Source organism: Diplodia seriata (genome assembly GCF_021436955.1).
Source record: "Diplodia seriata strain FDS-637 chromosome Unknown scaffold_4, whole genome shotgun sequence".
Taxonomy (NCBI): Eukaryota; Fungi; Ascomycota; class Dothideomycetes; order Botryosphaeriales; family Botryosphaeriaceae; genus Diplodia; species Diplodia seriata.
Window position 1 is genome coordinate 2,286,782 of NW_027117311.1, and position 27,982 is coordinate 2,314,763.

General features: G+C 57.6%; 9 protein-coding genes across 9 annotated transcripts; 5 read left to right on the plus strand and 4 right to left on the minus strand.

Annotated features, from left to right (window-relative positions):
• Nucleotides 1–482: 482 nt before the first annotated feature.
• SLS55_004555 (uncharacterized protein) lies at nt 483–3,196 on the minus strand (the record flags this gene model as incomplete). The annotated part of the gene is made up of 3 exons (XM_066776011.1): nt 483–2,294; nt 2,411–2,925; nt 2,986–3,196. The coding sequence occupies 3 exons, from the start codon at nt 3,194–3,196 to the stop codon at nt 483–485; spliced, it is 2,538 nt and encodes an 845-aa protein (XP_066633892.1).
• A 4,464-nt stretch (nt 3,197–7,660) lies between these two features.
• Nucleotides 7,661–9,432, minus strand: SLS55_004556 (uncharacterized protein; the record flags this gene model as incomplete). Its single annotated transcript, XM_066776012.1, has 4 exons — nt 7,661–7,775; nt 7,940–8,339; nt 8,438–8,930; nt 9,094–9,432. The coding sequence occupies 4 exons, from the start codon at nt 9,430–9,432 to the stop codon at nt 7,661–7,663; spliced, it is 1,347 nt and encodes a 448-aa protein (XP_066633893.1).
• A 1,207-nt stretch (nt 9,433–10,639) lies between these two features.
• On the plus strand, nt 10,640–11,574 carry SLS55_004557 (uncharacterized protein; the record flags this gene model as incomplete). The annotated part of the gene is made up of 2 exons (XM_066776013.1): nt 10,640–10,645; nt 10,753–11,574. 2 exons carry the CDS (start codon nt 10,640–10,642, stop codon nt 11,572–11,574), a joined length of 828 nt encoding a protein of 275 aa, XP_066633894.1.
• A 1,234-nt stretch (nt 11,575–12,808) lies between these two features.
• On the plus strand, nt 12,809–14,396 carry SLS55_004558 (uncharacterized protein; the record flags this gene model as incomplete). Its single annotated transcript, XM_066776014.1, has 2 exons — nt 12,809–14,204; nt 14,233–14,396. 2 exons carry the CDS (start codon nt 12,809–12,811, stop codon nt 14,394–14,396), a joined length of 1,560 nt encoding a protein of 519 aa, XP_066633895.1.
• A 467-nt stretch (nt 14,397–14,863) lies between these two features.
• On the plus strand, nt 14,864–16,183 carry SLS55_004559 (uncharacterized protein; the record flags this gene model as incomplete). The annotated part of the gene is made up of 1 exon (XM_066776015.1): nt 14,864–16,183. The coding sequence occupies one exon, from the start codon at nt 14,864–14,866 to the stop codon at nt 16,181–16,183; it is 1,320 nt and encodes a 439-aa protein (XP_066633896.1).
• Nucleotides 16,184–16,680: 497 nt separating this feature from the next.
• SLS55_004560 (uncharacterized protein) lies at nt 16,681–17,426 on the plus strand (the record flags this gene model as incomplete). Its single annotated transcript, XM_066776016.1, has 2 exons — nt 16,681–17,286; nt 17,394–17,426. 2 exons carry the CDS (start codon nt 16,681–16,683, stop codon nt 17,424–17,426), a joined length of 639 nt encoding a protein of 212 aa, XP_066633897.1.
• A 2,298-nt stretch (nt 17,427–19,724) lies between these two features.
• Nucleotides 19,725–21,560, minus strand: NAR1 (Cytosolic Fe-S cluster assembly factor nar1; the record flags this gene model as incomplete). Its single annotated transcript, XM_066776017.1, is given in 2 exon segments — nt 19,725–21,542; nt 21,555–21,560. The coding sequence occupies 2 exon segments, from the start codon at nt 21,558–21,560 to the stop codon at nt 19,725–19,727; spliced, it is 1,824 nt and encodes a 607-aa protein (XP_066633898.1).
• Nucleotides 21,561–22,413: 853 nt separating this feature from the next.
• On the plus strand, nt 22,414–22,735 carry RPC10 (DNA-directed RNA polymerase core subunit rpc10; the record flags this gene model as incomplete). The annotated part of the gene is made up of 2 exons (XM_066776018.1): nt 22,414–22,610; nt 22,711–22,735. The coding sequence occupies 2 exons, from the start codon at nt 22,414–22,416 to the stop codon at nt 22,733–22,735; spliced, it is 222 nt and encodes a 73-aa protein (XP_066633899.1).
• Nucleotides 22,736–24,075: 1,340 nt separating this feature from the next.
• On the minus strand, nt 24,076–26,234 carry CBK1 (Serine/threonine-protein kinase; the record flags this gene model as incomplete). Its single annotated transcript, XM_066776019.1, has 5 exons — nt 24,076–24,376; nt 24,483–24,965; nt 25,018–25,274; nt 25,328–25,583; nt 25,633–26,234. 5 exons carry the CDS (start codon nt 26,232–26,234, stop codon nt 24,076–24,078), a joined length of 1,899 nt encoding a protein of 632 aa, XP_066633900.1.
• Nucleotides 26,235–27,982: the final 1,748 nt, after the last annotated feature.

The window sequence follows — 27,982 nt, forward strand, 5'->3', positions numbered from 1 at the left end:
CACAGCCACCGTATCCCCTCAAGATTCCAATTCGACGGTAAGAGTTGCCAGGATATCCGTTTCACATCAAAGAGCCTAGCACTTTTTATTTTTATCTTATTTCATTGACTCTGCTCGTGACTGACATATCCAAGAGATGAAGCGCGCGTAACCGTCATAGCCTCCCGTACAATATACAACCCAAAACCAGAAAAGTAGTACTGCGAAGTGTGCCTTTTTCCAGATACCTCTTCTGCACCCAGACTCTATCCCACCATTCTCTTTTCCAACCAAGAACGCGAAAAAGGGAAAGGTCAAACAAAAAGGAGCAAAACCGCTCCGGTCTTCAGTCATGAAAAAGGTCCAACCAACCCCCAAGTTCGCCGCTGCCGTTTTCCTCAGTACCCAGATTCCCATTTGTCCGTGACACCGGCTCCCCAAGAAAACACCAATAAAACTTTCGAAATATTTCCACAGCGAAAGAGAACCAAACTTCCACTCGCTCACGCCATGCCCTTCATCCAATCCACACTCGAAACACCCACATCCAGCGAATCTCCACCAAATCCGCCCATCCCATTCCCATTCTCGCCATCGTCATTCGTGCCGAAGTCGTTGAACGAGAAGCTCGCGCAAGCGTCGCCCATCGCATCCGTATTCATCAGCGCGTCAAAATCGACCGCCAGACCACCGTCTTCTAATGTCGCGCCCGCGCCCGCGGCGCCGCTCTCGAAGCCGGTGAGGCCATCGATCTTGCCGCAGAACGAGTTGACATCACCACCACTACCCTCGTCGAGAGTGAAGTTCGGCCAGGGGAAGATCTGGTTGCTGTCCGTGGTCCCCGAGATGTCGACGCCGTCCAGATGGCTGTGCTCGTTGCCGCAGGCGTCGTGGTGCGCGTGATGGTGGTGATTGGCGACTTCGACGTCCGGTTGCGAGGCGTCTGAGGCGTGATGATCCGATGCGGGTGGGGTGCTGGCGAGGAAAGTCTCGAGGCGGCGAGCAACTTCCTCGTCCGAGGTATTATCATCGTGGAGGCCGGAGTGCCCGTTGAGGCCGTCCTCCGTCATGCTGTCCGGCGGTGGGGTGATGGTGTTGTAAGGCGCAGCATTCCCGCTTGTATCCATGCGGCGACCAGCATTGATGAGATCGTCGACACCGGCGGCTTCTGGTTTCCGCTGCTTAGTGGGAACGGTTTGCACTGGCGCAGCTGGCGCAGCCTGTTCTGGAGGTGGAGGGATTGGCGCAATGGAGATGCCCGCCTTGCGGATGGCAGCCTCCAAGAATGCTGTGCTGTAGTCTGCTGCAGCGTACAGGTCACGAAGTTTGCCCATGACCTGCATGCACTGACAGAAGCCACGGAGGCTCGAGCGACGAGTTTCCTCATCCGGCGACTTGATATCCAATAGGTGGATGATGATGGCAGGAAGCAGCACCGTCACACCTGTGGTAGGAAGGAAGCGAACGAGATCGAGCGAATCCAGCTTCTGTGCGATACCTGTGATGGCTGTGGCAGCAGTACGGACGTGGCGACGAGACGACTCGAGAACCCCATTCGCATCCTGCTCGGGACAGCCATCAACGGGCCCAGAAGGAAGCACTTGAGGCCGATGAAGTGCGGAAAGAGTCGTGTAGAAGACCATGTGCAGGAGAGATTTGTGCAGGTCAATGGACCTGTTCCCGCTCGAGGCCTCCTCGTACTTCGCCTCCTCTGGCAGCTCCTCCTTCCACTTCTTCAATTCCGCATCACAGTGCTTGACGTCCGACTTTTGGGGGTCAAGCTTCTTGGGCAATAACATCATGGTGGTGCGGTCGTTGAGAAGGCCTTGGTTATTGTTCAAAACGCAGTACTGCTTCGAGAGCACGTGACTGATGCAAAGGCACAGTTTGGCCTTTTGGATGCAGCAAATGGCCAACTGGCGCTGCAGCGCGACGTCGCGTGCAACAACGCAGTCGGCGGGAATGCAGGATATACTGTCTGGCACGGCGGCGATTTCAAAGTCGTCGAGCGTCAACAGCGGTACGTCGTAATCCTCATCTTTTATCCTTGTCGGTCTCCGCATACCGAGAGCGATGAGACGATCACGCATGTATGTCGACCACCAGATCCGCTTCCAAAGCTTCACCCGCTTGGGATCCATGTTCGCCTTGTCGGGGTTGCGGTGCAGGCCTATTGTGTGCGCGACCGAGGTAGCGACACCCATCCAGTGCCAGGTATCTTTTTGGTCGTCGGGAGTCTCATAGTAGTATGTGAGGAGCAGAAGCGCCTGTACTAGAGACACGCGGTCTTGCTCATAGTCGAAGTCGTACAAAAGCTGCAAAGATTGGTTAACAACTGTAGAGGGTGCGGAATCATGCTGATCGTTCAGGGGACTGGTAGTCCGGTAACGTGTCTCAAGCAGTCATCTGCGACTTTTCTTGCTTGACTCACCCTTGTCTTCTGAAAGAAGTCTTTGCGCGCCTCCTTGCGATTCGAGTAACCAGCCTTACGAAGGTACTTGAAGTCCGCAAATGCAGAGCCCGCAAACATCACGGCCTGGAACAGGATCAGGCTCATCTTGCCCTGGCTACCATCTTGACAATCGATGATGCGTAGGAATTCATGCAGGTCCAACAATGGCATGTAGGGATGCACAAACTCGACATAGGCACGGAGGAGCTCGGTCTTCAGATCCAATGCGGGGATCGTCAATGCGCCCTTCTTCTGGAGATAGGCGATCTCATCCTGCCCTATCCGCGGTGGCAGTGGCTTGATGTAGGCAGGAAGGCTGAACCCGGAATTGGTCTTCGGCGCGATGTTCGGGAAGAACGGCTGTTGCAGTTTCGCATCGGTAGAGACAGGGCTGTAGCCCAGAATCGGGAATCCGGTTCCGGTGGAGGAAGTCGTGGACATGCGACGGTTCAGCTCGGAGAAGCTGTAGTTGAGACGCTGGCCATGTGATGCGTCTGCAGGAATGACTCGTTAGCATTTGCGGCTGAAGGTCTCGCAGCCACGGGTGCACAAACATATCGAGTGCGGCACGTGCTCGTCCATAGACAGGTCGACGCTATTGGAGGCGCCATTCTTGAGGGACGACAGGCCGTCGAGAGCATCGCGTGAGGCAAGCCTGCGCTTGCCGGAGCCGTTGGCGGCGCTTGCGACATCGGCGTCATTGGTGCTCTTGGAGGCATCATCGTCTCTAGACCATTTCCTGCAGGTTGGACCTTGCGTCAGCATGCGTGTTGTTGGGCGCGTCGATTGGTTGCAAGCGGGCATTGCTCCGAGACTTGGCCGGCAGACGAGGGTGTTTCGGCAGACAGTGGAGTCGCCGTGCACCTTCGCCAACGCCGGCGAACGCGCAACGAGAGAACCACACTGCACGGGCGCTCATTGGCCGGCAGCGGTGAAGACGCAGGGGCCCTAGCCCCGCGCCCCGGTTTTCTCCATCTCGATGGCGCACAGGGGAAGGGAAAAGAAAATAACAGATGGAAGCATAGAACTCATCCGGCTGGCGGACGCTTTGGCCGTCACCGGTCCCAGGGCGGTACTGACTTTTTCCTGCGAGACTCGGACACGATGCACTCGACCTCGTCGAGCCGGCAGTTGGTGCAGGGCGCGCCGTGCTCGGTGACGTTGCACCGCACCTTGCGCGCGCGGCAGCACTGGCACGCCTTGGATGCCCTCCTCTTGACGCTGCGGCCGGTGCCGTGGTTGTCCATGCCGGCAGCGGAAGCCTTCCGCTTGGCAGCGGCCTGCTGCTGGGATGTCTGCTGGGCAGTCGGCGCCGAGTTCTGTTGCTGTTGCGGCTGGGCGGGCGGCGGCGGCGGGGCGAGCAGCTCGCCGGTGTCCGTGTTCGACGCGGGAGAGGCCGACATGGTGGGCGGGCGGGAGCGACGGTGAGGTCGGCGGGCGTCTGCAACGGCTGTGGGCGTGGCAATGGGACGGTCGGATGGGCGGAGGGGAGAGGGCTAATATGAGGGGCGCGGCCAGGGTCTCGTGCGCGGCGGACAGCAACACTCAGCAAGCGGAAGGGGGCCAGATCGCAGGGCCGGATGCGGGAAGGGGGATCGTGGAGACTTTGTATGCGGGCTAAGGCACTTGGGCCGGCGACGATGAATTCACGCGTCCCTTTCCCTACTCAGCGGGTGTGGAGCGACCCCGGATTCTCCACGGCGGCACCATGCCCGTCCGGGCAGTGCAGCTCGGGCACACTCGGATGCACTGCGCCGTTTGGCAGGCGGCGGGGCTGCGAGCGAGTAATTGGCAGCAATCGCGCTGCTTGCTGCATGGCGGCCGGCACAGGACACCGCTGCCGTGTCACACGCCCGGCCAACGTCATGCTTACCTTAGCTAGCACAGGGCGGCCTGGATCTGCCTGACGTCTCCCACACCGCGCACCTGCGCAAGGCTTGGCCCAGCATGTGAGATTCGCGACGCCTTTTTGAGATGAGACAGTCCGCCCCACCAGCTCCACGCTCGTGACCCCTTGAGCTGCGCGCTTTTGACAGCCCGCGCTACGGCCGAGCCCCAGCATGTCAGCGCCTTTCACATGCCGCCCACTGGAGCCAAGCGCCCCAAGCCCGCGCTGCGCCCATGGTTCCGCCCAGCAGAGCCCCTTGGTCGAGACTACGGCGCCGATCGAAGAAGGCCTGCCCGTTCTTCTGGAAGGGCGCGCGTGGCAGACGGGGACGGTCGCCCAGCTAGCCCGCACCGGCCCATGCTAGCGGATGCTCGCGGGCATCTGAGCGCCGGTCAGCGTCCAGCGAAACGCGCTCCATGCACCTCGCAAGCATCTGCCCGGGCGGGCGGCGGCCTGCCCTGCGCTCCCTCCGCCACCACGCGCAAACCACACCGTCCAGGAGCAGAGTCCGCCGACATCGCTGCCATCGCTGCAGCCGCCGCCACGCCTCCGTCACCACAACCGCAACCCCGGGCCCGGCCCTCGCACTTCGCTCGCGCGCACAGATACGGCGGCCGTCCGACGAACGGCGGCACGGCGAATGTCAGCACTGCGATGACGAGGAAAAGGCTGCGCGCCCAAGGCAAACCCTGTGGGGCGCGGCAAGCGGCCGATCCCCACGACGCCACGCATGGGGATCGTCGGCGTGCTGCCTCTCGCATGGTGCCTGCTTCGCTGTCGTGCACGGAGAAGGCTCGGGATTCAGGCAAGCACTCAATTGCGCTGGCCGCCATTCGGTGGTGAGTGCTGCTTCGTCGCTGCTCCTAGCGCGCTCCGCTGGGCCAGGCGTTCACCGTACATGTGGCCGCTGGTGAGCACAGATAACAGAGCAAGAGGGTCGCAGTGCATGGTGCAGCAGCTGGTCATGCAGCCCCGAGCGGCCTTCCTGTTGCTGAAGTGGCAGCGGCCAGGCTGCACGTCTTTGCGAGGCTCTGATATGATATCAACGACTTGTGGGACTGCCCCCTGGAAGCGGATGCGGTCCGAAGTGGGTTGTGCTATGGGTGTGTGGATCACGATGGACTCGAGCGTCCGCCTTCCCGCCGCCTCCACCGGCTCCGTCATCGTCGGGGCTCCTGGTCCGCCAACCGCCATCAGCATTCCGGTCAGCGAGACTTAACACTTCGTCGTTGGCTCGGCCCTCCGCTGCTACTGCCACCTGGTCCACCGCACCTTTCTCTCGTCTGCTTCCCTTTCGATCCCGCACCCCCCGGTCTCGTACCCCCGCAGCGCCGCGCAGCAAAAAGCCGCAGTGGGTCCCATTCCGATTCTCCATATATCGCCCATCGCCCACTTCTGCACCACCAGCCGCCGCGACATGGCCCTGCGACGCTGTGTAATCAAATCACCCGCACTCAGCCGCGCCTGGGGCCCTGGCCAGCGGGTGACTCGCATCGGTTGCGCGGATAGGCTCGGGATAGGCCGGCGCATGCCGAGCCTACCATGCAGGTGCGCAAATAAAAGGGAACCGCGGGGCACGATGCTCTTTGCAGCCAGAATGCCCCAGCGCCTGATGCGGATGTCGATGGCGGCGGCTGAGCCCAAGCCCCCAGTCAACCCAGAGGTAGAGGGGGCGCGGCGCGAACGCAAATGCGCAAGAAGGGATGGGACCGCTCGACGCTGACCAACGAGATGTCTGACGACGAGACCTGGAGAGAATTATCTGACACACCACAGGACGCTCGTACTCTTCGTTGCTCGATTATTGATCGAACGGGCCTAGATGTAGGTCCGATAGCGGCGGGCTACATGCAGCAACAGCAGGGGGGAAAGGTAGGTATAGGCTCTCGTCTGTCGTCTTTTCCAGTTTGCCATATATTTCCAAGATCCCGCGGCCTCAGTCCTCGCCGTCATCGGCAACCCCGGACAAGGCGGCACGCGGTGGGGGAGAGAGGGAGGCGGTTCTCGTGCTCCCTGAGCCAGTCGCTTTGTTCCTTCAGGCTCCGTATTGGCGGAGACCCCGCGGGGAAGAAAACACTTGGCGTCGTGTAAAGTCACCGCACGAGACCAAGCCGGGGCGCCATCACGATCTTCACCACTCGGCGCTAATTCCAACTTCAAGTTTTGGCCCGTCATCACCGCTGGCCAGAGCACAGCACGCACCTTTTTCTGAGTCACGTTTTCCTCAGGACCGCCAGCCACGTTCTCCACAATCCCCACGATGGCTTTGTCGTTTTCCTTTGATTCCTTCGGTCGTCTCCAGGCTGTGACGTGTCGCGTGGTTAAATTGGCATTGCTATTTCCATCAACGCACCTGCAGTCACCGCCAGACGCCAGGCAACCCGCGAAATTGCACCAAAGATCTCGATCCATGCAAGAGGCAACGCTTCGCGCACTTGCACGATCCTTAGGCCGTTGGGACGCCGTTTCATAACGGACAGAAGTCACACCCACCGATCGCGGCACCGCTCGTGCATCTGCTCTTTTTCTTCCCGCCTGCAAGTTTTTCTTCTCTCTCCTTAGCTCCGGATAACCGTACCCTTCAGGCGCATCCCCATCGCCCATGCCCAAGCCTAGCCTCGATGAGGTTACTGAGGCTGACGATTGATGCGGGGTGCGTGTGCCTGTGGGGGGTCTGGAGGTGGGGGGGAAAGCGCGCGGAATTAAAACACGGTACTTGCCCGAACGTGGCTTCTCTCAATCTCCTTCGCTCGCGTTTGCTTGAGCAGGGCAGAGCGCGGGGCCGGTGCGGCGTAGCGCAGAGAAAGCAACCTAGGTAAGCAGGAAAGCGGAACCTTAAGGCGAGAGGCCGAACTGCTTGTATTATTTGCAACCGCATAAGAGTAGTGCAACGACGATCGCGGAAATAACTCGCTCGTAGTTGGCGGGCAGTGGGTTTTTTTCTGTCTCTTTCGCTGCTCGAAAACCAAGCCTTCCCCCACATTTTGCAGCTTGCCCTGCCCTCTTTGATTGCTGACGGAGGATCGACAAGTGCAATCAAACCCGCGCCAAGCGCATAAAAGTGCATGAGGCGGGAGGCCGGAGCAACGGGGCGGGCATAGGGAAGAGGGTTGAAGGAAGATTTCGAACAAGCTTTCAACAGCTCAGCAATGTCGCACCGCAGCACACGCCGTGGAACCTGCGAAGAAAACCCAACGGCGGCGGAAAACGGCTTACGATTCTGCCTTCGATATGGCTCCACTTGTCGATTATGCGAACTTACCTCCTCTTAACTCCGCAGCTGCTCACATCCCTACAAGTGGCCTATGATGAAAAAAAGACGTAGATTAATGATCGCAGACCTAGAGCTTCGACGATCCGCTCGGCCGCTCCAGAGCCTTTGTTTTGTTCCTGTAGTTCTTGACCAGCTGCCGTATGGCCAGATCGAGCAGCACGTCTTCCGATCCTCCGGGGATCCTGGTTTGCAGATTAGCCAGTTGTTTCCAACAAGAAAACAGCACATGGTGATGATGATGAACTGAGGGGAAAGGGTCCATAATGAGGGCATGGTGATGTCGCCGCCTGCATCCCAGTTCGCACCGCCACACAACCCCCATGACAACAAAGAACACAACACATACCTCTGTCCCGGCACCTCCCTGTACAGCCTCTCGGCAATCTCGCCCTGCCCCGTCCTCGTGTAGCCGTTCCCGCCAAACAGCAGCACGGCACAGCGCGCGCACTCGTCGAAGACCATGCCGGCGCGCGCCTTGGCCAGCGCCGTCAGCCCGCCCAGCTGGACGTCGGCGTCCTCCTTGGAGAGCCGGGTCATCTGGTAGACGAACTGGTCGACCCAGGCCTGCAGGCTCTCGAGCTCGGCGCCGGCCTTGGCCAGGCGGTGGCGCACGACGGGCTGGTCGATGAGCGGCTTGCCGAAGGCCTCGCGGCGCATGACGTAGGCGGTTGCGGACGCGATGGCGACGCGGGCGGAGCGCGTGGTGCCGATGGCGATGGTGAGGCGTTCGTGGTTGAAGTTGGTCACTGTGTGGGGTTTTGTTGGCATACGCAAGGATCCGACATCCCCAAGACTCTTGAGATGACACAGATACAGGCGGTTTGATGGGAAATGGGAGACTTACTGATATACTTCATCCCCGCGCCCTCCTCCCCAATCAGATTTTCCACCGGCACCTCCACATCGTCCAACTCGATAAACGTCGTGCCCGCACTAACCTGCCCGGCCACCTTCAACCTTCGCATGCTCACCCCCTTCCACCCCTTCAGCGGCACGACCAACATGCTCAACCCACCCGCCCCGGACCCCTCGCCACCCGTCCTCACCGCCATGGCCGCGTAGTCGCTCCAGATGCCGTTGGTGATCCACTTCTTGGCGCCGTTGACGACGTAATGCTTGCCGTCGGCGGTCTTGGTCGCGGTGGTGGCGATGTTGGCGACGTCGCTGCCGGCGTCGGGCTCGGTGATGGCGATGCAGGCGCGCGCGGCGCCCGTGAGGAGCGCGGGCAGGAAGCGCCGCTGCAGCGCGGGCGAGCCGTACTTGATGATGGGCGGCACGCCGAAGGCCATGCCGACGGTGAGCGAGGCCGAGGGGCCGGCGATGCCGGCGCGGGCCATCTGTTAGGAGGGAGTCTCAGTCAACCACGTTTCCAAAACAGATTCTTCTCTCTCTCGCGGATCACTTCCAAGCTCCAAGCCCAGCTCGATGGAGAGAAAGTGGCAATCAGATGACCGAAGGGGGGGACAAAACAGAAGGGGAACCTGAGCATTCGTCACGCACCTCATCGCAATAAATCGCCCCGTGCAAATAATCAAAATCCTCCACCTTCAGCCCGCCCAACAGCTCGCCCCTCCCCAGCTCCTTCAGCCACTCCACCGGCAACGGCGCGGGCAGGTTCGGCACCAGCATGTTGGCTTCGGCGAACTTGTCGAAGACGTGCGGCGGCACCGTCTCCTGAGCGTCCCACTCGTAGGCGTGCTGGAGCAGATTCTCCTCGATGAAGGCGCGGATGTCGCGTTGCCATTTGAGGTGCGACGGCGTGTGGTAGGGCGAGGGGAGGCCGGCGAGGTAGGGCGGCTCCGCGAAGGGGGTGGGGAAGGTGGGGAAGGTGGTTGTCATTTTTGCTGTGTCTTGTTCTTTTTCCTTTTTGTTTGACTGTGGTGGTGGTGGTTGGATGAGAGGGGTGGAGCGGGGCGGAGCGGAAGCGGCGGCACGGCCCTCGCGGGGTTGACGAGCTGCGAGGGGTGCAGTTTATTCTGACCCCTGCGCTAGCTAGCTGGGGGGAGGTGAGGGAACGGAAAGCCGGCACGGGGACGTTGTGCGCTAGGGAGGTGTTGTCGTAGGTAGATGGGTCGAGCCAACGGGATAGGAAGCTGGATTGGGACAGTCAATAAAGGAATTACGGGCGTAAATATGGAAGTCACTGGGGACGATGAGTGAACAATTGTCGTCTGGTCCGAGGGAGGATGTCGGTTGTGGAGCTGAAACCCCGCGGGGAAGCCACTGTGGGGGAAGCTCGACGTGCCGAGGTCCTTTTTCGCGAGTCAGTCGCCGCCATGCCGCATCAGGCAAGTTGGCCCAACTGTCGTGCTGATGCGAGCCCTGGCCTTGGCTCCTCGCAGCTTCCCGCCGCTTTGGCCATCGACTTTCATGCTCGGGGAGAGAGCTGCGGCGCCGGCGGATAGTGTCCGAGATGCGGGCTAAGAAAAAAGGCGCTGCAGGGGACCGTCAACCGTTTTTGCTCTGGTTCGAGCCAGATCATCGGTTGCAACGCGTGGCTTGCGCTACCGTGACCGGTCTTTCGGGCAGTGAAACAAGTGTCGAAACTGTATGCAGCATCGGGTCGGATCGGAGAGACTGCCTGCTGCTGACGCTAGCCGCAACGGGAAAGAGTGCTCTACATGTCTTCTCCCGCTGCCGCAGGTGTGGGAAATGTTTCATCCGCTCTGAACAGACACACTGTTCGACGCCCTTGTCCACTCGGTGGCTATTTTGGGTCTTTGTCAATTCTTGTCCACCTTTGTCTCTTCACTGAATGTCATTGTTTGACGGCAACAATGGACGCATATAAGTATCTGCTCGCCGACCCTCGCTCCCAATGCGTCCTGGGTCCTTTGCACATACGTTGTTTCACCTTCTTTTCACTCGTTCCTTTTTTCACTTTCATCCGAGCACATTTCGTTCGGTATGGCTAGACGCAACCGTAACCAGAATGGGAACGGGCAGGCCCCGCAAAATCCCCATGGTCACCAAGATCAAGGTAACTGGCAAAACAACGGTAATGGTAACAACCACAACCAAAACAATGGCAGGAACCACAATCAGCATGGAGGTAATGGTAACAACAACCACAACAACCAAAACCGCGGATCGAACAACAATCAGCAGAGAGGGAATGGCAACTACAACGGAAACCACCAAGGTAACAACCATCAGCAGGGACGCAATGGCAACAACAACAGAAACCACCAGCGTAACAACGCTCAGCACAGAGTGAATGGTAACAACAACAGAAATTACCAGAACAATGACTGGAATGGTAACAACAACGGAAACTATCAAGGTAACAACGCTCATCAGAGAATGAATGGTAATAACAACAGAAATTACCAAAACAATGAGGGGAATGGTTATAACAACGGAAACTATCAAGGAAACAACGCCCAGCAGAGAGGAAATGGCAACTACAACAACAATAACAACCGAAATGGCAACAGGGCCAACCAACACGGAAACGGAAACCAGAGCAACATCAACCAGCGGCAAAACAACCAGCGGCAAAACAACCAGCGTCGGAACAACAGTGACGACAATTCGACGAGTTCCGATCCCCACTCAGGTTGCTCCAACAACTGCGGGGACGACAGAGGCGACCCTGTCAACAACTCCTGGCGAGGCGAAAGCACCAGGGTGCTGAACAACATCGAACAACGTCATAGGCAAGCGGCCAACACCCGCCAACCCCGCCCGTTCAACCCCGCCGACTACCCCTTCAACACCGCCATCCGGTGCAACGGCTTCGCGGAGCGGAATTTCAAAAAGGCGCTCGACCGCCGCTGCTACTATGACAGCCTCAACTGGCCGAAGGACTTGGACGGCGATCTCATCATGGTCGATGCCCTCACCCAACAGCCCGTGTGGTTCACCGGCCCTTGGCGGAATCCGTGTGTATTCATTCCGTTGAATCCTGGCCCGATGGATGTAGAGGACTGGGCGCTCCACGAGACCCTTGCTGGTGTCGATGATGATGATGAGTTGTGAGAGCAGTGCAAGAAGGTAAGTTATCGAGACGAGGTAAGTCCGCTTGCTTGATGAGGTTATGATGAATCTTTGCCTTACGGTATAGTATAATTATGCATACGTTTCCTTGGCGTTTTGGGTAAGTTGGAGAGGAGGAATGTGGTTTCAAGTTCACGAGCGCTGCCATTCAGTGAGAGAAGTAGCACCAGTAGCAGAGCCATGAGCTTGCTTCTATCATACATATTCATCAAGCCATATATAATATCAGCCAACCGAAGGCTTAATAATGAAAGATAATACATCTATTATAATGCCATCTCTGTACGAAACGGTGTGAGTGAAAAGAGAGCGTTACGTTTAAACGGGGTTTATCTTCGTACACTCATCGCAATGGCGAAAAAAGAGAGAAACAAAACAAGAACAAAACGGGCAAAAAGTCAAGTGTCATCAGTACCCCGAAGCCGAGAGACTCCGAGATTTTAATGACCCCTGCAAAGCCCCTTTCGGGAAATTTTCCCCCTTGATCCCAATGGTGGAGAATGGCATGGGACTTCTATCACCATGTTGACCCAGACCCCGCACCATAGGCCCGAAGACCCTTAGATGAGATATAGGTTCACTGGCGGAAATTCATATAGCGATTGTAAGTTTCAATCTCATTTGCACTGAGATTTGAATACCTCAGGCCCATTTTTTTGTCACTATGGTCTGTAAAGATGTGAAGCGTGCCGCATTTCTTGGAATCCATACACACTAACCCATTCGAGCACGTTTACAATCTTGACTGCGCCAAATACTCTCAAGTCAGACAGTGATTACTATAATATGAAGATTTTATAGCGAGGAATATATTTCCGAGAACAAAATGGCTATCTTTGCTACCATAAAGACTATAACAGCTGTTCTGTGTATGCTCCTAAATCTTGGGGAAGCCCCCGAGATGACTGATCCCAGTTGGCAGTCATCGGTGCTGCCAGACAATGAGCTTGGAGAGGCGATAAAATGCCATTGTTGCTATTGTTAACCTTACATCACCGTGGCCACTCTACAAAGAAGCTATATTTAGCCCAATTCTCCTTTATCCTCGCCTTATCTGTAAAAGCCATTGACATTCACGGACAAAGGCCGATAGTATAATACCTGCGATCCTACCCCATATCGCGCAGAGCCTGTTTCTGCTCACTTACTTTCTTGTTGTATTTTCTGCAGTTAGTTCTTCGTTTTATACGTTCACTTGCAGCATCAGTCATCCGGCATGGCTTCAACATCAGAATTCACACAATCCAGGATCCCCGGTGGAATCCTACGACAGCCCACCGCTTCCTCCCAGTTCTTCGCCGATAGGCAGAACCGCCTATGTCCTTTCGTCGAGGACGAAGATGAGGAGGAGAAAAATGCCAGCATCACCCGTCCCGTCGTCCACTTTCCCGCCGACAGCCCCGTCACTTCCATCCAGCTTGTCAGCTACTGGATCTATGCAGCGGATACACCTCCCTCCCCCGGCACAGACCCGGATCACACCCCCGACACCCTCACTGTCCCACGCCTCTCCCGGAGCCCTATCGGCACCAATGCGATGCTCTCCAGCGAGCAGGAGGCAGACACAGACACCGCCATGTCAGACTCTTTTGACACCTCCGGCGACAGTCCCTCGCCCGTCTCATCGCCTTCCCCGTCGTTGACGACAGACCAGACCGGCGTCGTCGACTCCACCCAAACCTTCACGCTCGTCTACAGCGCATCCCTGGCAGCCATCCAGCAACACCACGCCGAAGTCGAGCAGCGACAGGCCAACGAAGCCGCCGCCGCCGCCGCAGCCGTCGGCGATAATCTGTCGTGCCCGTACGACTGCGAGCGCTGCAACAACAGCGCGGAGCAGCTACAATACGACAAGCAACAGCACGACTCATCCGCGGCGGCCGACATACTGGACGAAATCGCAAAGGAGCTGCGGGCGCGGGCGCCGAAGACGAGGAAGAGGAAGAGGGAGTGGATGACGGGGTGTGCGGACGACCTGGCGAACGGGGAGGTGGAGATCACTACTCCCCCGCCGCTTCTCAAGAAGGCGCGGTACGGCACCGGCGGGCCGGGCGCCTTTGGGGCGCCGAGTGCTACTGGTGGGTACGCGGTGACGGGGAGGATTGGTGGGTATGAGGTGCAGAGGCCGGTCCAGGCGCAGGAGCAGCAGGGATGGCAGCAAGGCGATCGTATGGATGTGGATGGGGTGTTGATGACGAGGGAACAGGTTATGGCGGCTTTGCAGAGGGTGTTGGATGGGAAGCAGAATGAGTTCAGTGAATCTGGGGAAGAGGGAGATGATGAGGATGATTACGAGGGTGACGAGGACGAGAGCGAGGAGCAGGCTCCTCCTTCGAGGGGGTTCGGTCGGGGAAGAGGGCAGAGAGGGCAAAGAGGGAGAGGTGGCGGTGGCCAGAGAGGAGGTGGTTGGCAGCCCCGTGGTGGACACTCTTCTGGAGGAAGAGGAGGTGAGTCGTACAACGGCGGGTTTGGTGGCCAACAGAATCGTGGTGGTCACTCTTCTGACAGGAGAGGTGGAAGGTCGTTTAACGGTGGCTTTGGCGGTCAGCAGCATTCTGGTGGTCACGCTTCTGGAGGGAGAGGCGGTCGTTCTTTCGACAACGGCTTGGGCGGTGATGCGCATGGAAATGGTAATGGCAGAGGGAGAGGAGGCCACGGAGGGAGAGCCAATCACAGAGGGAACAGCCATAGAGACGGCGGTAACAATGGAGGAGGTGGTAACTGGCGAGGCCAACAGAGAGGCCAGAGCGGCCACAGAGGCCACAGAGGCGGCAGAGGAATGCCGTATTAGCAACAGTAAGTAATGCGTGGCATTTGCAACTTTACAGAACAGGACCAATTTATTGACAAGAATTCGGTTGTGCACTGGTAAAGCAATGGTAACGGCCAGGGTTAGGCAACACCAGAAATTAGTGGCAAGTCATGTAGGAAGCTCATTCGGGCGGCTTTGAATTGGTGCATGAGGACTTGCCTAATGCCGTAAGTGATAAGATTGGAGATGGTCAGCATCGGTGGCGCATGTGGGCCATTCAGGGGCCGCACAGAGAAGCTGCCCACAGCTGAAAATTTTGGTCTTGACTTCTCCCATATCACAATGCACTGGGGCATCTTTCTTGTTGCGGTTTTTGTGCTGCCAAAATGTCGGGCAGGGGATGGATGGGTGCCTGAGGACCAAGGCGGCGAGGATGACGTAAGTTGGGCGGAGCTTGGGATGCAGATCATCCCTGCGCGTCAGACGGCCCCTCCTCCACCCCACACTTGCGCCAGAGCCATGCCGTTCGGAAAGCAGCTCGACGGACTCATCTCCAAGGCAAAGAGCCAGTACGACAAGTACCAGGCCTCCAACCAGGCTCCTGCAGTGCCGCCGCATCCCAACCAGCAGTATCCCGGGCAGCAACAGTACCCCGCCCAGCAGCAGTATCCCGGCCAGCAGTACCACCACCAACAGCAGCAGCAGTACTACCCCGCCAACCCACCCAATCCTTCACCCAACCCCGGCGCATACTACCAGCCTTCCGCTCCGCACTTCTTCCCCGGCTCTCACCCTCCAGCCCAACAACAACAGCAGTCCTCCTACCAGCGACCCCCGCCGCCTCCGCCGCACCCGTCTCAGCAGCAGCAATACCCCCAGCAACAGTATGGCCAGCCTCAGTACGGCCAACCGCAATACGGCCAGCCACCGTACGGCCAGCAGCCTTATGGCCAACAGCCCTACGGCCAACCGCAGTACGGCCAACCGCCATACCAGCAACCGCCGTACCAGCAAACCCCCCCGCCCTTCCAACAACCTCCGCCTGTCCCCGCCCACTCGACCGCGCCGCCGCACTACTGGGAGCCGACCCTCCACCCCAACGCCCCCGTATCGGTGAACTTCGAGCACAAGCAAGGCGCCACGGGCTGGGGCAACAACGAAGCCCAAAACTACACGGCCGACCCGCGCAACTCGTTCCACACCCCCGCCGGCGCCCTCGTCCTGCGCGCCATCGCCGACGACCGCGCCCCCGACGGCCACAAGCACACGAGCGCGCGTCTCGTCTCGCACCAGCCGCTCGCGCGCGACCGCGGCTTCCTGCAGGTGCGCCTGACGGCGCCCTCGGCGAAGGGCATCTGGCCCGCCTTCTGGCTGCTGCCGCGCGAGCCCTTCGCGTGGCCCGGCGACGGCGAGGTCGACATCTTCGAGGCGTGGAACGGCCTGCGCGAGAACCACGCCTGCCTGCACTGGGGCCACTTCGACGGCAACGACTGGAACAAGCACCGCGTGAAGGAGACGCCCATCCCCGCCCTCGACCACCCCAACGGCCGCTGGTACGGCTTCGCGTGGGACCAGGATGGCCCCGCGGGCAGGATGGTGTGGTATGTGGACGGCGCGCCCGTCATGAAGGCCGAGATTCCCGCTGGCATCAGGAGGCTGGCGGATTTCCAGATCATCATCAATATCGCCATGGGTGGGAACGTCAATCAGGGCGTGCTGCCGGATAACGGGCAGTATGATATGGTTATTCACTCGCTCAAGCTCCATGAGGAGCCGACGGGGGGCTGGGCCGCGTTTCAAAGGGATTGGGCGGCTGCCCCTGAGGGACATCCGATGTAAGGTCTAGAGAAAGACCACGACTATCCGACCAGTTGCCAGGCTGAGTTTCGGAGGAAATAGGTATGCTTCAGATGCAGGATTTAAAGAGAGAAGTGTTGAGACTGTTCATCCCCGATATTTTTCATACTGGCTTGCGTGGATCTTTCATATTGCAAGTTCGCCATCCAAGTCGTGGCGTATGAAGCGGGTTATCCTGAATGTCACGCTCTATGCTGGTTTCCCCGATACCAGTATTATTTCTGCGTCGCTGTCGAACTTTGCTACGTCATTTGTGTTCATCTACTTCTGTGCTGTCAAGAGAAGTGAGCCTTGTAGGCGGGATCGAAGCTTATAGGTTACGCTCACAGCCTGTAGTAGGCAAAATCATCAATGCGGGGCAAGGCTGACCCACTCACCCTGCGAGAGCTATCTTTTGACCAGCCTGGCTCTCCCCTTTGACTTCAGCGCTCAGTATCGTTCACGTCCATACTCCGAGTCCAAATCAACACAGACTCGACATGTCGCACGCAGGCGCCCAAGACTCTGATGATCCGGGTCTCTCCTTACCGCAGTACGCCTACGTACCGCTCCAGCACGTTGACGAGATGCGCCTGTTACGCATCGCGCCCGGTACATGGAACGACCCTATTCACTGCGACATCTTCCACTGCCGGCTGTCCCAGAAAATCAGCTACGAGGCTCTGTCGTACACTTGGGGCAGCGAAGAAAAGCCGTTCACCATCAATTGTGGCGAGAACAGGTGGTTGGCCGTGACAAGCAATTGCTTCGCCGCCATCAGACGTCTTCGAAAACCCGACCGACCACGCACGCTTTGGATCGACGCCGTGTGTATAAATCAAGCAAACGACTTAGAGCGTGGACATCAGGTCAAGAATATGACGCAGATATACAGAGAAGCGGATCAGGTCATCGTCTATCTCGGCGAAGCTGACGACGACCAAAGCCGCGAGGCGTTGCAGGATCTACGCTCCTACAAATGGATCAAACCCGGGCGACCACGGTTGCATTCGCTAAGGAGGCTGTTGCAGCGACCATGGTTTACGCGTATCTGGGTCCTGCAAGAGGTGTACATGGCGCGGTCACTGACGGTCATTTGCGGCAACGTGAGCTTGCCGTGGGAGCCCTACTTTCGCCTGTTAAAAGAAAACCCTCCCAGAACGTTCCTAGAAGGAGACCTGCCTCATGTGCTTCACTTCTACAACAGTGGTAGCTCGGCCAGACGGCGTTGCTGGGACCTATTTGAGCTCTTGGTAGACACTGGCAACTGCTCTTGCACCGACCCCCGGGACAGGGTTTTTGCTTTGTTGTCAATGAGCTCAGATGAGTCGCACCAGGGAATCGAGGCTGACTATGAGTCTAGCACGCGGGAGATCTATACACGAGCTGCTGTTCATCTCCTGGATAGCAGAGATTTGGATGCTGTCCTTGCTGTGGTCGATAACGGACAGGATACAGGCGAGCTTGGACTTCCGTCCTGGGTTCCCGATTGGAGGATCTATCAACGATGCACACCCATAACAAGACTTGTGGATCCCGCACCTCACAGCTTACCTCGCGCTTTCCAGGTGCTCAACGTCTACAGTTTAGACGTGCAAGGCTGTTGCGTCGCAACCATAGGCGACCTCGGAACCGTGTTCGATCCCCGCAAAACCGGCTGGGACCAAGCTTGCATCGAAAATTGGCGGCAGCTGTTTGCTCGAGCTTATCCTGGAGCTGAGAGTGAGGACCTAGAGGCAATCCTCCAAATGTCGTCCCGGAGGTCACACCTTTTCGACTTCTTCTTGGTCGAAATCAGGGATCTCATCACATCGCTTGTACATTCGGTCTCGCACGTCTATTTCCAGAGTGAAGTGAACCTGACACGATGCGCAAACTTACAGGGCAAATGCTCCCACAAAGAATCACCCCAGCAAGCCATGAGGGAGATCATGGGAGCGTTACAGAAGAGGATCAGACGGTGGAGACTGTGCGAAATCTATCGGAAGCCCATGAGAACCCCTTTGCCTTATGATCTCGCAACGGAGCGCACATGGAAACAGGTACATGCTTACAATCGGATCAAAAACGCAAATCGCGAGGCGTTCCCCGTATGCATGGCCCGCGGAGACCAAAAGCACAAGGAAATGGTGTCCTCTGCCCTGGCTGATTTTGACGACCTGATGGCTACCCTGCATGGTCTTGGGATGGTGGTCGCATGCACGCAACCCATCGACGCAAATTTACTAGCATGGCGTGTTGACCATATTCTCCGGGGCTTGTGGAGCGATTTCACGAACGCGGACCGGCGCTGGAAACGGTGGTTTGGGATAGATGGCCAGGAGATGATCTTCAGATGCTGCAGGGGTCGCCGATTGTTCGTGACCCCCTCTCTTGTTGGTTTGGTGCCGGCGAATGCTCGCCAAGGTGATATGATATGCCTCCTGACTGCATGCAAGTATCCAGTCTTGCTACGTCGGGAAGACACCGATTTCTATAAAGTGGTAGGCGCATGCTACATAAACGGAGTCATTCACGAGAAGCCGGAGGATTTTGGCAAGCAACGTTTCTTGCTACGATAGTCATCTCAATCAACTTCCCTCAGTCACCGGAGAATTGAATTCCCACATTGGCTCCATTCCGGTGGTATGTGAAGCCAGCAGTGCCGCCTAAAAAGGGCCCATTTAACAACCAAGACAATCAAATGCCTCCTTAAAAGCCTCGTCTCATACCGTGTTACGCTTGAACCTGAACACAGGCGAAGCGGTGTTGGCAGGAGCGATCGACAGGGGGGTTATTTCACTGCTTATTCCGCACAGCGATACGACACCGACACACGACCTTCTCACCATCGGACCCGCACCATCAGCGGCTCAAATCACTGTCACTGCCTTTTTCACATTGCTCGTCAATGCTCTTGTTCCTTCAAAACAGCCTTTCAACATGGAGATGGGGAACCGCAATGAGCGATAGTGATCTTCTTCATCAAGCGTGGATGCTGCTACCCATCATCTGGCGTAAGTGATGTCAAGTAGTAAGTAGTATTAACGAGACGCATCCCCTACCCAACGTAAGCATCGTATGTACATACCAAGATCTACATTCAGCAAGCGGCCGACAGCAAAGACAAAGACAGTGGTTCGGATCCTTTTTTCGGACTGGTTCATAGGACAGAATCACCAAACGCAGTTGTGCTCTTGGCGGAAAGACAGGAAGCTCGAGTCAACGGTCATTCTTATGAAGTTGTCCATGCCTGCACCAGCCATGGCAGCAGCATACACGTGGAGCGCTGGCGTATGCACACGTGGATGAAATGGGAAGAGGTCATTATCATGACAGTTGGTTCATTTTGACTATGTTCTTGACGACACGTCCATCCACAAGGGTATACCGAAACCTGAACAATCCGCCCAATTCCCTCTTTTCATCCGTCTATCATGCATCGACCTTTCCATCATTCCTTTGAATCATCAGAAAAGAAACCCACGGAACGCCTCTATGCAAAGCAAATGCTTAGAAAGACCCCCACCCCACCCAGCCATGCGAAACATCTTGAATCCATCGTCTACCACCCTCCACCGATGCTGCTCGCCAACCCAGCCACTCTCTCCACATCGCTCGCCTTCTTCGCCTTGCCCACATCGCTCTCGACCTTCCTGTAGCTGGTCTGCGTGAGGTCCGCCACATCGACGCCCGTGACGTGGCTCCAATGGCGCAAGAAAGCGTGAATCTTCTTCCTCGAAACACCGTCGACGACGACATCCTCCTCGTCCACTCCATTCGTCTCCGCTGGTGCAGAGTCCACATCCATGGCATCGCCATCGTCCACTGTACCGTTGACATCCAAGTCCATCATCCGGTCCGCCGCATCCACTGCCTCGTCTTCATCTTCAGACGACGACGCAGAGAAATACGCCTCGTCCACCTTCCTCAACCACTCCTTCTGCTCCAGAGGCCCAGGCTTCTTCTTCTGCTGCTGAACCTCACCACCCTCCGCCATCACCACACCTTCATCATCCACCTCCCCCCTCACCTCCGCCACCTCTTCCACCTTGATCTGGCCTCCGCCGTTCGTGCACCCACCGGGACACGCCATAACCTCGACATACGCGTACTCATCGCCACCGCCGCCAGCCGCACCCGCACCTCCCTTCGCACCACCAGGCCTCCTCGCCACGCCCGTCCTCGCGCCCGGCATCCGGCTCGCCCGCGCGGGCTTCAGCCGGCGGACGAGGTTCTGGATGTTGCGGAAGCCGTAGAACCGGGCCGTCTTGACGAGCACCTCGCCCGTCGCCGCGTCCTTGAGCAGGTACTCGACGACGTCGGCGTTGCGGCCGCGCTCGACGTGCAGCGACGTCGGGCGGGCGGGGTGCTGGCGCGCGGCGAACGTTTGCATGATGTGGTAGAGGTAGCCGCCGCTGGTGCCGACGGCGAAGGGGTCGGCTGCTGCTGCTGTAGGAGTGTTGTTCTTTTGAGACGAGCTCGTCCGCCGCGGCGAGGGGAACAGGAAGGCGTCGAGTGCGGGGTCGGGGAAGCGGGCGCGCTGGGCGCGGGGCAGCGGCTTGCGCGGGATGGAGGCGAAGTCGATCCCGCGGCTCTGGGCGAGCGAGAGCAGCTCGCGAGCGGTGATGACGCAGTCGACATCACGGACAGGCTCGTCGGGAGTAGAGGAAGAAGGGGGCATCCAGGCCGCCGAGGTCAGCTCGGAGCGGCTGGCCTCGAGCTTCTTGTCGAAGCACGGCATGACGGCCAGATGCCACACCCTCTCCGGCGCGATGCCGAACCTCCTCCACAGCACCGACTTGACCAGCGTGCCCGCCAGCGCCTGCGGCGACTTCATCCGTGACAGGTGCGGCAGCACGTACGGGTGCGTCTTCTCCGCGTAGCAGATCCACCCGGGGCACGCCGACGTCAGGATCGGTTTCTTCGGCACCGTCGACGCGGCGCCTTCGTCTCCAGGAGCGACCGGGGACGGTCCAGTCCCGGACAGCGCGGCCGCCACTTCGTCCGCGGCCAGCACCAGCGCCGCCTCCCGCACCGTGTTGGTGTCGATGACCCACGCGAAGCCGCTGCCGTGCGCGCCGCCGCGGCGCACGCCGTCTGGCCCGCTCAGCACCCGCTCAACCATGTGGCCCGCCTCGCGCTCGCTGACGCCGAACGTCGCCGCCAGGCTTGCGCGCGCTTGAGGGCTGATGCTGGCGATGAATATCTTGCCTTCGTCGCCCGCCGCAGCAGCAGTCCCGTTGACCGCACCGTTCAGCCCATGGTGGTGGACGCCGTTTGCCACCCCGTTCCCGGCGCCGTTTACATATCCTTTTCCCGCAGGTGACGGGAGCGCCAATTCCGGGTACGTATCTAGCGTTGTGAGGACTTCGGTGTGTGACTGCAGCGACACGAGCATGGCCTCGGCGGAGGTGACGCAGCCCGAGCAGGCGAGGCAGTCCGTCAGCGAGAGCTGCGCGGGCGGGGGTTTCGCAGCGGTGACTTTGTCTTCGGTCGTGACTTCGTAGGGGTTCTGGAGGTCGAGGTCAGTCATCCCAAAGGAAATACCAAGAGGGAAAGCTGGAAGGGTTGCTTACGGAAGCGCCATCCTGGGACTCGGCGGGTATAGTCTCAATAGGTTTTATGCATGCGACGCCAGGAGATATGAAGTCGTTCAGGTCGTCGGCGGAAAGGATTGCGCTCATTTTCGGCGAGGCGTTTGGCGCAACAAGTGAGCGTGCGCGAGAGAGAGAAAGGCAGAGGACTCTCGAGATGAAGTAAGAGATGGAGGGGCAACGCTGCGCGCGCACTTGGAAACCGCGAATGTTAAGCAATAAAATGCAGCGACATAGAGGGGTTAAGACTCGAAACGGAGACTGCTGACAAAACGATATGAGAAAAAGAAGTAGCGTATATCCCCGGAGAAAGGGCACACAGCAGAAAACACAATCCACACTTTGCTATGTCATCGCGCGCATTGCGGTGGCGGAATATGGAGACGAAAGCCCTCCGACGTCGGCCTATCGATAAGCCTGCGTTTCTAAGCATTTTTCCGCGGGCACGGCCGCCTCACCGCCTGCCCGGTCCGGCAAGGCGCGCCCTCTTTTTCTTTGGCCGGCCGCCGTCGGCCATCCATATCATCGGAACACGGCCTGGCCGTTGGACTTCCCATTCCACCAACAACCAAAACCGCAACACTCCAGCTCCTCTTTCTCCCACGCTCGCCCTCGAACGCCCCAAGCTCTCGACCAAATCGCAAGCAAAACGCAACAATGTCGCAAGCCTACCAGCCCCCGCCCAGCGGCTCCGGCGCCGGCGGCGCAAGCGGCGCTGTCGCCTTCGAGGACACGACCAAGCCAGTCGCCTACCTGTGCGGCGACTGCGATGCCAAGGTGATTCTGCGCCGCGGCGACCAGATCATGTGCCGCGAGTGCGGCCACCGCGTGCTGTATAAGGAGCGGACGAACAGGTAAGGGAAGCCGCAAAGAGAGAAAGAAAGAAAAGATGTTCAGGATGGACAAGGCACGGGTACATCATATCGAGCGCTTGACTGACACGCGCAACAACAGAATGGTGCAGTTCGAGGCGCGCTAGGCTTCACGCGTAAAGCACTTTTTCTTACGACGAAACGATCTCTTGGGGATCTACGGAAGACTTTAAACGGACGGGTAGAGGGGATGGGTTACTATCGAAGCATGAGGCAATTATGCCATACTCCTGAGGACAGAGAACGGGCGGCAGGCGTGGGACCTCTGCTCGCACGCCGGAGAATAATGCGGGGCGGCAGGAGAAGATATCTGCCTTGTGTATACGGTTCTTGCCCTCGGTCATCGCAAGAGGAACAAGCTTTATCCCGACGGACATGGTTTCTGGAGATCTCTAAAGAAATCGCAACAAAAAAGCATCAGCGTGAAAGGAGAAATGGGGGCGTTTCTGGGAAACTCACGGTGTTTATTTGAATTAGTTCTGGATCTACTGGGAGGGAAAGCAATGTCATTGACAGCGTGCACCTCTAGACACAAGCCCTCCACGGAAGAAATTAAGTTTGTTGGAAGGTCTAATACCTTGTGGTTGCCAATTCGCATACATTGAGTGGATCGTTATTCAACCTCTATCCACATCTTCACGCCGACCAACCATGAGCAAATCTCAAACGTGCTAAACAAAAGAAAGTGACAAAACAAAGAACACAATCCCCCATAGATGAACAAACTCCGAGCTTCAGTCTTCATGGTCCGTTTCCTCGTGATCTTTCTTTTCTCTTTCTACTCCAAGTATACCCGCATAATAATTCCATTTCGTTGCATGAACCAAAATTACCAGAAAGGAAGGTAAGAGACGAGACACAGCAACCACGTATGACCCTTAGTGCAATCAGAAGACAGCAAGTAAGTCAAAAGAAAAACAGAAGATGAAGAAAACCAAGGACCAGACAGCTGCCAAGCTGGCCGCCGCCGAATGAACCATGCCCATGAGAATGACGGGTAAATGATCGGTGCGAAAGAGCAAGGATAACCCACAACCCTCGTATATGTATGAATGCAGAATCAATCGATTAATGGTCAGAGTGACTTACCACATCACCAATATCAACTCATGTGCATAGACTCCTCATGGCAACGACGACAGCACCAGCCGCGCATTCTACGATGGCAAGTGCACTCGATAGGAAATAGAGAACCGACATCCCCCTCTATGCTCTCGTCCAAGTGTTGGCTCAATTGGGATGGTTTAATAGCTCTGGCTCGACAAAGACGATGAAACAAATGTAGAGATTTGGCGTTTAGTAGAGAAGGGGGGAGAAAACTGGGAAGAATAGAATAGTTGTTCTGCTGTTACCCCATCCTGTGCATACCAAAAAACAGAAAATGAAACCGTAATACATGCTCCTTCATGCTCGCTTGGTCTTTTACTTTTCCCTTCTTTCCCCGTCTCTACGAACCGCGGAAAGCATCGAAACGCTTGTACGTGTAACCGATGAACGGCAAGCTCATCTCGGCCGCCATATCCTCGGACTGGTGCGCAGTCTGCGCCCGCAGTGCCGCCGAGTTGTCGTGTTGGTCAATCTCGTCAATCGGGAAGTACTGCGTGTCGACGTTGGACTGCAGCTTCGGCTCGAACGGCGCCCTGATCTTGCGGAGACCATCCCATTGCACCCCGCGGAAGAAGGGGTGCTGCTTGATCTCGTGCCCACCGCCAATACGGCCCAGGCGGTCCTCAGCATTGCAGATGAGTCTATCCAGAGTTAGAACGATCAACAGTATCGGAATAGTGGGGCTGGGTTTCACGGATTTGAGGGGGTGGCAAAAGGAAAGGAAAATTGGGTAGCAGCGTCACTCACCTCCGGATGAAGTCCTCCGCTTCGGCGCCAAGCTGCTGGTCGGGCGGGAAGTGCAGGTTACGGGGCCAGTCAACAATCTTGCGGTAGGTGTCGTGGGGCTCCTCCGCGCAGAACGGCGGCCAGCCGATAAGACATTCGAACATGATGGTACCAACGGACCACCAGTCGCAGCCGTAGTCGTAACCCTTGCCGCTGAAAATTTCCGGAGCGATGTAATCGGGCGTACCGACAGTAGAATAGGCCAATTGACGACGCGACTTACGCCAGCTGTTGATCTGTGTACGGTTGCTGACAGTGAGCTGGATCTGGTCGATGGCAACGGAGTTACGGTTATCGCGGTTCGAGGATTTTTGCGTGTTGCCAGAGAGGAGCTTCTGGTAGTATGATGCCTCGTGCTCCTTGTGGAAACCAGTAGAAAGACCGAAATCAGTGAGCTTGATGTGGCCACCACGGTCGAGAAGAATGTTGTCGGGTTTGATATCACTGTGATGGGTCAGCAATTTGCACCAAATCTGGAGCAACCCGCATTTCATACCGATGTATGAAGCCAAGCTTGTGGACAGCCTCAATGGCCAGGGTGAGCTCAGCCATGTAAAAGCGAGTGATGTCCTCCGTGAAAATCTCGTACTTGATGAGCATAGTCATCAAATCACCACCTGGCAAGAACTCCATGAGCATGTACAGGAAGGTGTTGTCCTGGAAAGTCGTGTGGAGCTTGACGACCCAAGGACTGTCCGACTCGGCGAGGATATCACGCTCGGAGCGGACGTGTGCAAGTTGGTCCTTCTTGAACTGTAATTATAGTCAGCATATAGATGCACCAGCATGCTGAGTTCGATGCGTACCATTTCTGCTTTGATAAGAGACTTCAGGGCATACACCTTGCCGTCATTCTTCCTCTGCACCAGCTTGACCTCACCGAACGCACCCTTTCCGATGATCTTGACAGTAACGAAGTTCTCTGGCCTCTCACGAGTCCGCAGGAAGCGAAGGAACCTCATCTCTGCTGCCTGGACATCCTGAATCTTTGCCTGCTTCTTCGCCTCGGAGATGTTCGGGTTTGAGAGGATTTGCTCAAGCTCGAGTGCTCTGTTGCGTTCGCTGCGTCAATTGTTTTTGCTCCGTGCAAAAGGGACTCATCGAAGCTTACCTGGCGTTCCTGTCACGGGCACGCTGCACACTCTGGCGGAAGAAGTCGCTGACCAAGCCGGTAGACAGACGGGCACGCTTGACGATGTTGTCGGTGTACTTGTCGGGGTTCTTTGCCGGCGGCTCGTCGTCATTGAGCGAGGGCTGGTGCTGGCCGGGTATGTGGGCGCTCAGGTAGTTGCCATACTGCTGCTGGCCGGAGCCACCAGCGGTGCGGGGGCGGTTGGGATTGGGCGAGGGCTGGCGACCGTAGGGGCTTCCAGAGCGAGGGGTGCCCAGATTCTGGTTGGAGAACTGGTGGACGAGGCCATTGGTGCCGTCGTTGTAGCCCTGGGGCGTGCGGTAGGCAGCCTGCGGGGGTTGCATACCCTGCTGGTATTGTGGCGCGTAGCCTGGAGAATTCATGAAGTAGCCGGCACCTCCGTAGGCGTTGTTCGCTTGCTGAGTGCCCCAGACCTCCTGCTGTCCATTCTGGTTTGGGTAGACGGGCTGCGGGAAAGTGGAGGGCGTGGTGGGATATGCACGGCCCTGCTCCGCGGCAAAGTTCCGGTCGTTATTGAAACCGAAGTTTAGGTGGAGGCGGTTCTGCTGATTGTTCTGCATGGTGGGCGCAGGGAAGAAGCGTTTCGGATACGATGCTAATCCCGGGCAATGCTGGTGGTCGTGAGCTTTAGGCGTGTCGGGAGAGGGGGACGGCGCAGGCGGCGGGACCCCTACCTACGTGAAGAAAGCGTGACGGCGGCAATCGCGCCGCGGGGTGTCAGGCGCAGGAATTCGCTCCAGCCGAGGCAGATGGCGGCAATGTGGGCTAGCAGCGAGGGAGCTGGTCGGAGCAAACGCGTCGAGGAACAGCGCAAACGGAGACAGCTGGGCCTGGGAGGGAGGAGGTTGCGGCGGGCACGGGGGAGAAGGCGGAGGCGGGAGGCGGTCGGCGGGCGACAGGCCGAGCGCACGCGACTAGTTGGCGGGACGGTCTGGGGATTGGATCCTCGCAGGCTACGCAGCAACAGCAGGGCACGAGGGCAGCGATCTGGAGCAATTGGAATTGGGCCAGCGGTCTTGCTTGGGGCTTGGGGGGAAACCTGCGAGTCGAGGGCGAGTTAATCGATAATACCGGGACACGCCGCCCCTTGGGCCAAAACTGCAGGAGAGCTGCCAGTCTGGTTTCAGATTGCCCACCCTAGGGAAGGCGCCGCCCCAGCAGCACGCCAGCCCTGCAACCCCCGGCACGTGTTGGCTGCGGCTGTCTTCCACGAGCTGAGAGATCCTCAATCGGGCAAGACAAGCTCGCGATCAGCGTTCGCCTCTGCGCACCCCGCCTCTGCGCACCACCGTCGCCGCCCGACTGCGGCGTCCCAGTGCTGCTGTTTCACTAGCCTTTGCCGACGTTTCACGGTGCACACATACAGCCGCGTCAACACACATGCACACAAAATCAACCCCTCTGCATCGGCGCACCGTCGGCCTTGCGTGCCTGCTGGGGACACATTGCCCCGCCAATGGGCGGTGGACAGGAGCCCCTATGCGTGTCAGAAGTGTGCTGCAGGATTCCACCGCCTCCAAACCGTTCTCCTGTCTTCCCAATTCAGATGCGATTCATGACCCGGGAGCGCGGTCCACGCTTTGCTCTCCTCCCGACAGCGTGTACCGATAAATTTGTCCGACCAATCCAGTGCGCCCAAAGCGGCCTATAGAGAACGCAGGCACGCGCAATAGTCTGTCCAGCCCACAGATTGGACGGCGCAGGCATGTCATCCGCGCAGACGAGAATCGCCCAGACCACGAACCCCGCCAGAGGGGCAAACATCTGCAAGCCACCATGCACCTGCCCGCCGCGTCACACAGCTGTCAACGACCTGCGCATCACAGTTGGCGAGCCAAAATATTGATTACTTGGTGCTCTGCAAGGAGCTCTATCCTAAACACGGCTGTGTCCAGATTCCGATCACCACCGGTGGCCAGATTACACCTCTCCAATAAACTGGCAGGCTGCCAAACCCCAGAACGTTTCCAAATATCCTACAATACCAAGCCGCTAGGTATCGATGACGTCCCCAGCCGTCTCCAAAAAATGCAAACCCAGAAGTATGCTGCCAAACCACCAGTCTATATAATTACCAAATGATAGAGCGTTAAAGTACTGGCTGTTGCCGCAAGCAGTGGCCATCTGCTCGCGAACGCCATGAGAGAAACGTATGAAAAGGGACGCACAAATGGCCGACAACCGTGAGCTCGAAGGCAGCGGCCCAGATGGCGAACGTAGAAGAGAGAATTAAGGAAATGCAACTTCTCCTGGGTTGAGAGAAGAGGGGAGGAAGGAACAGGAAGAAGCAGAAAACAAACCCTACACA